We start from the raw sequence: 13,438 nt of genomic DNA on the forward strand, positions 1-13,438 counted from the left end.
TATTCTCAAAATACTTAAGAATTAACAAAGTATACAAAGTGAACGACTTACGAATTATTTTTTTTCATGTTTCATGACTTATGAAATGTATCTTTTTCATGTTTCTCCTCACGCACAACACATGATGAAAAACATGAACTTAATGCAATTTCTCATGCAATAATATTTAAAAGATGATGATCAATGTGCAAATAAACAATAATTTAAAGCATAATGTCATCAAACGGTAGACCTAAATATATATACTTTGCAATGTTGTAAAATCACCACCAACCCAATAATGGTTCCATTTAGCAACTTCTCTTGAATGATGATTATAAAGATGAAATTTACACACATTTGAATTTGAATAAAATCCACCCAACTATGTTATAACCCAATTGACAAAATGATTTTGACCCATGACCCATGAATAACCTGAATGAATGAGATGAAAGATTAGGAATTAGTAGGAAAAAAATAGACCATGAATGAATGTAGACTTACCACCATGGGCGGATCTATGTATACAAGTGCGGGTTCATGTAAACCTACTGAGTTTTTGATTTTATGTAAAACGCCTATATAAAATATGAGAGTGAGCTCACATATAAATTGTGAGTGAACTCATAATCATTTTGGAACTTTGGATTGGTGGAAAAAACCTTGCATTCTTAAAGTGAGAACCCAGGTTCAAATCTCACTTCTAGCACATGGTTTTCTTTTTTTTTTAACTCTACACATGGTTTTTTTTTAACTCTTATTTTATCTTGTATGTTGTACTTGTAGAGATCCTGATTCACTCACAGCAGCTTGTTTTGTTTTTCTTAACTCTGGTTTTATCTTGTATGATGTAGAGATCCTGATTTGGTATGATAAAACCATAATTTCAACATCATTGTAATACGTATGTGAGTATGTGACTACGAATAATGGTTTGTGACTGTATGATAACTTATAATATTGCATTACCGATTGATATTTATGCAACCACACAGATAAATAAGTGAAATTATTTTGGTTATGACACATTCGTTCACTTTCACCCATCAAATTATATGATTTTGCCGACAATAATATTCATCTAGCCTTCTCCTTTTTCAAATTACTGCTTATATATCATCCTTTCATGTTTTTATTCGATCATTTTTGTTTATTTGTTGAAATTAGAATAGAATGAATGAATGATTTTCTTGAAATTTCTTAATAGTATTAGACAATTAGTAATGTTTAAATTTGATTTGTATGCATTATGTTGAAATTTTTCTTAGGTGGTAAACCTTAGTGACCCAACTGTCAAACAGACCCTAACTGTCAAACATACCTAAATAGTGAACCCACAGAAAAAAGTTTCTGGATTCGTCACTGCTTACCACATTAGGCTTAACATTTTTTTTATTAGTAAATAAAATAAAATAAAATAAAAAAGACAATTTTTTTAACCAATCACATACCTCACCCCCAACAATTAATTAAATCAACAAAAAAAATTGCAAGTAATGTCTTCTACATAGCAAGTGCAGAACTTGTTACAAAATGAAAAACACACCATCCAAACATACAACATTTAATACTAAAACAAAGGTGATTATGACCAAACACATGACTAATTATATAATTAACTCTAGTAATTATTTCACATATAGTTTCACAGAATCTGTTACAAAATTTATATGTAATTTCTTGCGTGAAGTTTAACCATGTTGTGAAATAACAAGTAATTATTTCATGTATACTCGCGAGCAATTGGTTTTGGTGTTACCATTTACGAATGTGAGGTTGTGGCCTCAAATTCTTACAAAAGCAAGTGCAGAATTTGTTTAATTTTTTTTTTAAATGTTGAAAAGTATTTAAATTATTACAAAAGTTACTAGCAGAGTAGCCGTTAGTGTTTATGATGTTTTAACATCCCACACTTTATTTATAATAATAATAATAATAATAATAATAAAAACCCTCACCACATTTACTAGGCCTTAAATGAATAAATATTAACCACTAGCTTGATCTAATGACAAAGATGTATGACCTTCAATCAAATGATAGGATATATAAGATTATAAGGTGGCAAAAGAAAATTAGTTATTAAAAGAATAACGAAATATTGTATTCTTCAAGAGTCTTGAGTCTTCTCAAATGACTGGGCCGATTCAAATGAGCAACGTATCATTTCAATAAAAAAAATAATCAGCTTGTGTTATTATTAGTAAATTCAGAACAATTGTATTTCTGGAGAAAGATTACATTCTTCAGTAGTCTTGAGACCGATTCAATTCATAACAACCTTGAAGTTGGGGAAAAAAACAAAGAGAAAACAAAAAAAAAAAAAAACAAGAAAAGACAAAAGGTTATGGGCAAATAAACAGTTTTTGTTATTCTTAGTAAAATCAGAAAATACTTGTGGGAATAAATATATATATATACGCTAGCTATTGTTAAGTTGGCATGTTCCAGATATGTCAACGAAGGAATTGAAGTAGCTTACATTAGTTCTGTTGGAAGTTGCATTGCTGTAACTATGCATATGTTTATTTTAAGCTCTCACCAAACCATGACCATTTCAAACTACCAACGGTTTATAAATAGCTTCCCATATTCCATACAACACACCAAATATCCATCTGTTGAAATTGAACTTGTAATTTATGTTTCTTCATGAGTTCTTGACATCGGTTCGGATGGCATATGAGTCGGGAAGGATGGTCATATCTGCTCTTTTAGCTTTACTTTTCTTCTGTGAGTTACGTCTAGCGGAAATACGTATGCACTCTATCTTGCTGATATAGTTATTTTTATTATGTTTTTATGTCTACGTATCTAATGAAGCTAATGATCTAAACCGATAGTTTATTAACTACAGCTCCAAACTATACCTTCAGGCATGAAGCAACAAAAGCACCCAAGATTTCTTTCTATGATTACATCGTGATTGGAGGTGGTGCCTCTGGAATCCCATTAGCCACCACGTTATCCGATAAGTACTCAGTTTTACTGCTTGAGCGCCGTGGCTCACCTTATGGAAATCCTAACATCACGAATGCACTTAATTTGGGTTCCTACTTCTCAGATGCATCCCCAAATTCTCCCTCTCAGCAGTTCATCTCGGAGGGTGTTGTGAATTCCCGTGCAAGAGTCTTGGGTGGTGGTACTTCTATTAATGCAGGTTTCTATTCTCGTGGCGAAAAAAAATTTAATAACGAAGCTGGACTGAAGGACGAAAATTTAGTTAATGAGTCTTATGAATGGACTGAAAAGGTTATGGTTTTTAAACCGGGGTGCAGAAGTGGCAGTCAGCAGTTCAAGCTGCATTAGTGGAATCAGGGGTCACACCTTATAATGGATTCACTAATGATCATGTCACTGGGACGAAAGTGAGTGGTACACTTTTCGACGAAAATGGGAAGAGACATACTGCTGCAGATTTGCTACAATATGCAAATCCTAAAGGGTTGTCTGTTCTTCTACATGCAACGGTTCAAAAAATCTTATTTAAGACCAAAGGTAGGTAGATGATCCAATATCACCAGTTATGACTAGATTCTTTCGATTTAATCATGTCTAAACTTGTGATTTTGTTACAGGAAGAACAAGACCGTTGGCTTATGGTGTGGTGTTTGAAGATTCCTTGGGGAATAAGCACATGGCATATCTAAAAGGTGGAGACAATGACGAAATCATATTATCTGCTGGTGCTCTTGCAAGCCCACAACTTTTAATGTTAAGTGGCATAGGTCCGAAGGAACAACTTGACGGCCATAGGATTAAAGTCGTGCTTCAGCAACCTTTGGTTGAAAAAGACATGGCAGATAACCCAATGAACTCGATCTTTGTTGCTTCTCCCATTGCAGTTGAGCCTTCCATAATCCATGTCGTAGGTATTACTCGCTTTGGGAGCTACATTGAGGAAGCCGGCGGCTTTAATTTTATCTTTGCAAATACATTTGCTTATTAAGGATTTTCCCCATTGGTAAGTTACATCTATTGATCAAACTTTAAACTTATAACTTTTAATAACAAATGACTTTGTAAATGACCTTTGTTGTTTGTTGTTTGCAGATGGGAGGTTTTTTCATTGAGAAAATTAGCGGCCCTTCATCTATGGGTGAACTAAAGATTGAAAACCTTAATCCATCTGACAACCCATCTGTAACATTCAACTACTTCAAGGATCCTAAAGATTTGCACAAATGTGTTTATGGGATCAAAACCATTCTAAAAGCAATTCAATCTAAAGCATTCTTGATCTACAAGTATGCTAATATGACATCCAAAGATATTCTTGATCTACACTTGAAATTACGGTGAACCAGCGTGTACATGCTAACACAAGTTCATCATTGGAACGATATTGCAAGGACACTGTGAGGAGTATGTGGCACTATCATGGTGGTTGTCGCATAGGAGAAGTAGTTGATGATGAATATAAAGTATTTGGTGGACGGCCTACGAGTAATTGATGGATCAACCCTACTAAACTCTCCTGGAACAAATCCTCAAGCTAGCGTTTTGATGCTAGGAAGGTAGTTAAAGTTTGAGAGTTTCAAAAAAATTGTTATCTTAAACTTTTGAATAATACTCAATATTAGCCAATCGTTGGATGTCAATGATCTGACATTGATTCGATGCAGGTACATGGGAGTTACAATACTTGGTCAAAGGGATACAAGTGAGCGTCACAATAAGAAATGACAAGGGTTCATTTACACCGAGTCGAATATTGCGCTTTGTTATTCTTTCATGAAATACTGAATTTAGCTATATATTATTTATGCATTCTAGCTACCAAATAAATGCTCATTGTAAGTTTGAAACCTAACCAAAACTTCACAAGGTCCTTTAAAGATTCATCTTAATGCCTAATGCCATATTTTCGCATTATTAAGACCTGTTGTCTCGGTATATTTTAAAAATTGGGTTGTCATTTCCATTTGCCTTCATCTTCATTTTTGTTATCTTGTATTGATATATGCAATGGGTGTATGCCCCTTGAGATGCATTCTTAACACAACTGAATTTCTTATCCTAATCTCTAGTATAATTTCATAGTGTTTTGATCATTCATCTCAATAACTCTTTGTTTCTTTTCCCTGTTTTTCATGAAGTTGTCATTCTTGTGTATATGAAGTAGTATTAAAGCTTTCTTGATTTGCAAGAACGTCTTTTTTTTTCATAAATCTTATTTTTTGGGTTGGAATCATATGTCCAAGACACAACAATATAACAATATTGTTGACATATGATCCAAAAGGAATTATTGGCTTACACTTGGTTCGAAACCCTGGTTCTTGAGCTAGTGGTGCTTTTTGTTTCCTTTATGCGTGTTCTTGTTGTTGTTCAGCAATTTCTAAAAAACAAACAATGTTAGACTTGTTAAGCATCAAAAACTCTAACTAAGTTCTCATACGCGTGACACATTAACTAAAATGCCCTCATAAATCTAATAACCATGCGTATACAATGTGTTCGATGCGCTTGAAAGAGTCTCATACGGACATGAAGCCATCTCATACGCCGAAATGGACTTCATACACTTGATAATCATGATAGACATGTTTATACACACACATGTGCATAAGGCGTATTACAGGCATATAGCCAACATGTGTTAGGCGTATGACCTTTGAAAACATAGTATATGAGCTGAAATTTCAAACCTAAATCCTAATATCAAAATTAGAAACCATTAATCATCAAAACCATGGGATTTATGAAATCAGCACATCGTAAACGCACCCTAATCATCTAATCCTATTTTAATCTTGTTTATGATGGTTAATTAATTGATTTAAGGTACGAATAGAGTTTGGTTTAGGAACTCGAATCAAAGAATGGTCAAACGATGTTGTTGAGGATGAAAATTTCTTGCTTTGCATTGTCGATGGTGCGGTGATTCTGAAACACAATAAAATTGATCAATCACAAGAAAATTTGGCAAAAAGGATTTCGTATCAAAGTGTTTTCATGAGTAACAGTTTGAGTGAATGGGCTCTCATACGCCCAAGATGATCTTTGAATACTTGATGTTTTGTATGCTTGAGAAGCCATGCATATGGCCACCATGCGCCTCTGACTTAACACATGGGCTACCATGCGCATGAAGTATCATGCGTATGGCCCATAAATCAGGTGCATTACAAAAATATTACTAAAATACCCCTTCATTTAGCCTGGCTAACTTCAGGATCCTGATCTCTAACATCTTCTGTGTTTAACACTTTTTTTCGTTATTCAAGTATATCTATGGTTGGATTCAGGATATGTATGATCGGAATTTTAATATCCGTCGTGATCCTAAATGAATGCCGAACCAAGATTTGCTAAGGCATCAGCTTCAGTGTTTTCTTCCCTAGGTACATGTTCAATGGCAAAATAATCGAAAGTTTCTGGCAAATTTTTAACTATCTGAAGACATAGTTAGTCTTTCTCTTTTTATTGCATAGGAGCCATTTAAGTGATTAGCTAGCAATAAGGAGTTTTCAAAGATATGGAAATTTCTAATTTTCATATCCTTAAATAATTGAAGACCAGCAACTAGAGCTTCATACTCAGCTTCGTTATTGGTGGCTTGGAAATCACATCTGATTTCATGGGGTATTATGTCCCCTATGGCGATTTCACGATGTTCCCATGCATGTCCCCCCTAACATTGAGGCTCTATCGGTACACAATATCCACTTTTCTTTATCCTCTTCTAGTTGTTGTACCTCTTGGTCAACCTCTGATTGGATATCCCTACTGAAATCAGCCACAAAGTCCGTTAGAGTCGGGGATTTAATTGTTGTTCTAGGCTCATAGACAAGTCCATAAGCACTCAACTTAACAGACCACTTAGCCATTTTACCAGACATTTCAGGTTTCCTCAAAACATTTCTAATGGCATAATTAGTTTTAACATGATTAGTGCGAGTCTCAAAATAATGTCTTAATTTGGTAGAGGTCATTATTAAAGCTAAAATTAACTTTTCTAAATGAGAGTGTATGGTTTCAGCATAAAGCGAGCTCTTACTTACATAGTATATAGTATATTATTGACTTTCATTATCCTTGACCAGTACTACACTTACTGTATCACGGGATACTTCAAGATATAGGAATGATGGCTCACCATCTTCGGGCTTCACGAGTAAGGGTGCTGATGAAAGTCTTCAATCGCCTTCGCATGCTTCTATCCCCATTCGAACTTATTCTTCTTCTTTAGGATATCTTAGAATTCTTTGCATCTTTCTAAGGATCTTGAGATGAACCTATTCAGAGTTGTTATCCTACCGGTTAATCGGTTGAATATCCTTAACATTGGCTGGGGCCTTGAGATTTATGACAGCCTTTATCTATTTTGGCCTTGAGATTTAAACATCCTTAACTTCCCTGCTCCTGTTCCAAATTGACATTTGGAAGGATTCGGTTTCATGTTGCATCTATCCCGGATATCGAATGCTTCTTAGAGATCCCGAAGATGATCCCCAGTTTTCTTTGGCTTCACTACCATTCATCGATGTAGACCTCCATGGCGTCCCCCAACGTTTCCTTGAACGTCATATTAATTAGTCTCTTGTATGTTGCACCTGCATTTTTTAGTCCAAACATAAACAAATATAAATAAATACACTTAAATAAACACAACAAACAAATATAAACATTAAGTAAATGATTCATTCAATGTGTCATCCAAAAATAAACGAATATAAACATCATATTAACTAGTCTCTTGTATGTTTTGCACCTGCATTTTTTTAGTCCAAACATAAACGAATATAAATAAGCACACTTAAATAAACGCAAAACAAACAAATATAAAACATTAAGTAGATCATGATTCATTCAATTGTCATCCAAAATGGATATAAATGAACATAGCCAAATATAAATGGATTAAAATAGATCTAAGTATATTACAAATTTCTTTACAATAAATTAAATTAGAATCCAAAAAAATGTATTCACAGTATTATAAATGCTAAAAATAATAAAAATAAAAAACAAAAACAAATCCGGAGTAAAAGCTAGTGTGTGTATATAAAGATTAATAGAATTATAGTGAAACAATATATCTCTAAAATGCCTATATTTGAGCCTTGAACGAACTTTTGACAAGAAACAACGCATGTGCTCATCATAATGAATTCTTAGCTTTCAATAATTCAAATTTGACTTCTTAAAAAAATATTATTGCATTTTGTGATCAAATCAACGTTTTATCAATCCATGTTAATAAGAAAAAGTTTATAGTAATTATCAACCATATTGTTTCATCAAGCGTTACAAAGTGATAATTTATTAGTGATATATATTCATCTGCACAAAGTAATTTAATATGAATTTGAAAGATAAAATATGTAAGCTTTAATGTCATGTTGTAAAAATCTTACTAATATATTAAAGCAAGATGATTTTCTTCACATGTTCTTATTCTAGCCTATCTACATAAGATTCCATGTAATCACATTTCCATATCAATAATTTTCACATATTCATAATTATTTTTAATCCACTAAATTAAAATCAGCATTCCAATTTAATTCAATTAATTTTACAATTAAATCTATTTATTCAAATTAATGTAATTAACTCTATGATTAAGTCTATTTATTCCAATTAATAACCACATTGTCAATGATTTAATTTACTCTTGAGGAAAGAAGAAGAGCCGGTGAATGGTGATCAAACCGAATGTTCTTTAAGTTTTATTTATTTGTTAAGAAATGATATAAAAATATAGATATCTTTGAAAATTTTTATAAAAACACTCAAAAAGAAAAAACAAAAACACGTTCTAGAAAAATTATGAACATTTAAAAATAAATAAATAAAGCTGTTTACAAAGAGATTTTCGAAAACTTAATGTGATACAGTTTAAAGCTGGTATGTATTTGTAAGTTTAGTTTTCAATTAATATTACAAAATCTTTTACTAATATGTGTTTTCTATTTTTTTTCGGTCTAATGGTTCATTTATGTTATATTATTTCTTATTTATTGCATTGTTTATTTATAAAGTATTTTCTTTTTATGTTATAGATATAATTTAACATCTTTTGTAACATCTGAGGGTAAAAAACTTATGTTAAATATTTGTGTTGACTGAATGCGTAGTTTATATTTTATATTGTTTGTTGATATGTTTTCCACCCGTGTATAACACGGGCTATTATCCTAGTTTTAAATATAGATAAACTGAAAAAAAAAGATAAATAATAATAGATAAAACTAAATATAAATAAATAAAACAAAAAATAATCAAGGTAGATATCAGAGCATTGACATTGAAATTTCTATTTTTATTCGTATGATTACTAAATAATAAATTTTACAATATAACTTGTTCAGTTTTTAAAAAAGTTTCTTCAACTGATTCCTCGTATCTATCTTTATTCAACTAAATAATACTTATTTATTATAACTTTTTTTTCTCCACAATGAATATACGGTGTCCATATATATATATATATGGGAGGAATCTTTTGAGAACCATGTTGAGTTGTAAGAACTTAAGAACTTCATTCTAGGCCACACATTTAATTAGGTGGATTGTAATATGTGGTTGAGATTAAATCTAGCAAAAAAGTCAAAGTATGAGAGAGAATAAAGATGTAAGTGGTTACACTAACTTTTACATCCGTTACACATGTGTAAAAAGTCGGCTCGGTGCGTAAAAAATTCTGTAATTTTTTACGTGTATGTAACTTACATATATTACGTATGTGTAAAAAAAATTCAAAAAAAAATCGGTACACTGAGTTCTTTCGAGTTCTTAAAACTCAAAGGGGTTCTCATTTGAAATCTCCCCTATATATATATATATATATATATATAGTATCACTATTGTCCATATATTAATACCATATTTTAGGGATTGGATGGAATACTAAATTTGATAGAGTAAAGTGTCATTTTCGTCCTTGTGGTTTGACAAATAATGCGAATTTAGTCCAAAAAGTTTATTTTTTGCATATGGACCCTCCACGTTTCTCAATTCTTGCCAATTACATCCAAATCACTAACCTCGTTAAATTTAATCGTTAAATCAGGGGTAGACATGTCTTTTCACTATTTCTTTATTATATGAGTAAAGTGCCAAAATCGTCCCTGAGGTTTGGTCATATTTGCGAATTTCGTCCAAAAATATTTTTTTTCGCAAGTAGACCCTCGATTTTTCTCAACCGTTGCCAATTTCGTCCAAATTGTTAACTCAGTCTAAATTCAACGTTAACTTATTGGTGTTACTGTCCTTTTACATGTTTGTTTACATTATTGTTATTATGTGTTTGTTTGATGACATACATTAGGGATGAGCTCGGTACCGTAACGGTACCAGTACCAAAAATCCCGACCCCGAAAATCGCAAATGTTTGGTACCGGTCCCGACAACTCAAAACCTTGGTACCGACGGTACCAAATCGGTACCAATTTCGGTATCGGTACTGGTTACCGGTACCGATTTTGCTCATCCCTAATATATATAACATTTCATGATTCCTATGTTTGAATCCAATATATTATCTGTTTGTTTATTTTTTTTATTTTTAGTCATATAAGGGGTTTAGCTCAGCGTAATAATAATAATAATAATAATAATAATAATAATAATAAACATGTAAAAGGACAGTAACACCCATAAGTTAACGTTGAATTTAGACCGAGTTAACAATTTGGACGAAATTGACAACGGTTGGGAAAACTCGAGGGTCTAATTGCGAAAAAAAATATTTTTGGACGAAATTAGCAAATGTGACCAAACTTCAGGGACGATTTTTGCACTGTACTCATGTAATAAAGAAAGAGTGAAAAGACATGTCTATCCCTGAGTTAACGATTCAATTTAACAGAGTTAGTGATTTGGATGTAATTGGCAATAATTGGGAAACGTGGAGGGTCCATATGCAAAAAATAAACTTTTTGGACTAAATTCGTATTATTTGTCAAACCACAAGGACGAAAATGGCACTTTACTCGATTTGATATGAACCATGAATTTTTTTTTTCTTAAATTATATGGTTAAAGGTGATATAGAGATTTCATATAAATACTCTTATATGCCATGTATTCCCATGCTACATCGCTTTATAAATACGAATTTACAAATAAAAGTTTTTGTTTTTTTATTTCCTTAGTTTTCCCTATTTAAATCCGAGTAACAGAATTAGGAATCAATTAAATTTTGTTATCATAATATGCAACTAACTCATTTGCCTTTTACAGTGAAGTATCAATAATGCACGAGCTTATTACCTTCTCTCCTAGTCACATGTCCACTTTCACCAGATAAGCATTAAGTGGTTCACTGAAACTTAAATTCCAAAACAACATCATACCACCGATCACAACCTTTGTCTCTTTTGTCATAAAATATTCAAAGCCCAAAAAAATATACATATTTCATAATTGCATGTACAAGTTTCTACTTCATGAATAACTTGGATTTTATAATTCAACCTCTGGAAAAAAATAACAATAATTTCTTCTTGTGGTAGATACCCTTCTCCTTATTACACAATCAGAACCAAAGGCTTGTCTCCAAATTCATCTTTTTAATTGTTTGATTGATCAAAGTATGGCTTATTATGAAGATGGGCACATGTGGACTCAAGAGCACACCACCTCTTTTCCTCTTGCTCACCAAGATCCAGTAAGTTTTTCAAGTTATGAACCTTATGGTGATCATGTAGATACTAATTATGATGCATTCCATGTTTCTGTGTTTGATCAAGAGCCGAAATCCATAGATCCTGGTGATTATGAATATGATTATGATTATGATAACAATTATGATAACTATTATGATTATGGTAATTGTAATAATTCGTATTCGTCGGCTAATCCCGCGATTAACTACATTGCGCAAAACTATATGGAGCCTAAGTTAATTGCCTATGAACCGGTTGAGTGTGATACCGGCTATGTTAGATATCACACGCAATATTCAATATCTTACCCAAAAGCGGATTTAGAGTTTAACGAGCCTGAATTTGAGGAGTATGATCCAACCCCATATGGAGGGGGATATGATATTGAATCCGTATATGGAAAGCCGGTTCCGCCCTCGAATCAAACCTGCTATCCACGCTCGAAGCCCAAACCAACTGGGCCTGGTCCCACGCCTAACTCAGAGTTAGAGCCTCAGACCAAGGCCCGTCCTGTTCCTACTCCTACTCCTACTCCTATTCCTCAGCCTAAGCCTGAGCATGAGTCTAAGCCTATGTCTATTCCTACTCCTATCGCTGTGGTTGAGCCCAAGCCCAAGCCCGAACCCGAACCCAAGCCTGAGTCAGAGCCTGTGAATGCTCTGGTTCCTGTGTTGGACCCTGTAGACTTGAGTGAGATGCAAGAAAGGGTAAGGGAAGAATACAGTTATCCTGGCTATGGATATGATTATCCCTGGCCAGAATATGACAATGCAAATGCAACTAGAGTGGGTTACGATTACGGATACGGTAGACAAGTGGTTCAAATTCCTCCTTATGAATACAGCCCAGAAGTAGTGGATTTTTGTGAAAGTATATTTGGAAACTGGCCTTGTTTGGCTAGGATTAGAAAGCAACAAATGAGTATTGATAATAATCCCAGAATGAGTGGTCCTGAAACTAAGCAGCTTAGTCCATGGGAAGAATGTGCTGGTTACATCTTCGGACGCCCAATGGCATCTTACAATGTGTAGGACTATGGTCATGGGTATGTTGGATAGTTGTGATTAACTGATTATATGTATTTGGATCATCCTCCAGAGGACATCAGGGTGGTAAGAAGTATTCCTCTCATCAAAATGATGAGTGATGGATTCTGTAGCATGCAGGTTATGTAACTTTTTTATTTGGATAAATTAGGTGTTGCTTAAAAATAAGTTAATACATAAAAATAAATGTATAAAGATATCTTGTATTCTTTTGTTGCCCTTTTGGCATTTTATGATCCAGATAATTGTTGCAATTGTTTGAATATTATTCGGTGTGGTTTTTTCATTAGTAGATTTGCTAGAAATCCTTTTGGAGTGAAAGTGTTACTCTTAGTTAAATTTGGGTAGAAATGATTATGGCTACAAAAGATACAGTAACTTTTCATGTTAAACACTTTATATGTGATACACGGCCGGTATAAAACTAACTTTAGAATATGCCATTTCTTATTTAATTTTAATGTGTTGATGTGTTTAACTAAACGGATTGAGAGTCGACCTGTGTAATTCAAAGGATTTGCAGTTTGATCTATTATCTTAATTAAATGTCAATGGTAATATGATGCGTTTAATTAAAAAGTTAAATATATAATACAGATGCAACATGTTTAGTGTTTCGTATCGTCTTGACCTTCTATTCTGAAGAAACACTAAGTGACCCCGGCAGATTAAGGATAATCTTAGGGTTAAGTAGATGTTTCCCACGAGGGTTAGGTCCGGCAAAGATGGTTATTCTTCTCAACCTGCAAAACAGACACCGTGAGCTCGTCACTGAGAAGGGGGGGTTCCTCC

The 13,438-nt window shown here is 33.1% G+C and overlaps 2 protein-coding genes across 2 annotated transcripts; both read left to right on the forward strand.

The window, feature by feature from the left end:
• The first annotated feature begins 2,657 nt into the window (after positions 1 to 2,657).
• LOC143593144 (protein HOTHEAD-like) lies at positions 2,658 to 4,284 on the forward strand. Its single transcript, XM_077072862.1, has 6 exons — positions 2,658 to 2,739; positions 2,840 to 3,111; positions 3,261 to 3,480; positions 3,561 to 3,854; positions 3,933 to 3,946; positions 4,036 to 4,284. Exons 1-6 carry the CDS (start codon positions 2,658 to 2,660, stop codon positions 4,282 to 4,284), a joined length of 1,131 nt encoding a protein of 376 aa, XP_076928977.1.
• A 7,243-nt stretch (positions 4,285 to 11,527) lies between these two features.
• On the forward strand, positions 11,528 to 12,631 carry LOC143593145 (uncharacterized). The gene has a single exon (XM_077072863.1). The coding sequence runs from the start codon at positions 11,528 to 11,530 to the stop codon at positions 12,629 to 12,631; it is 1,104 nt and encodes a 367-aa protein (XP_076928978.1).
• Positions 12,632 to 13,438: the final 807 nt, after the last annotated feature.

The sequence above is a fragment of the Bidens hawaiensis genome, unplaced genomic scaffold (assembly GCF_021521415.1).
Source record: "Bidens hawaiensis isolate Kalapana, Puna unplaced genomic scaffold, B.hawaiensis_p1.1 tig00041723_1, whole genome shotgun sequence".
Taxonomy (NCBI): Eukaryota; Viridiplantae; Streptophyta; class Magnoliopsida; order Asterales; family Asteraceae; genus Bidens; species Bidens hawaiensis.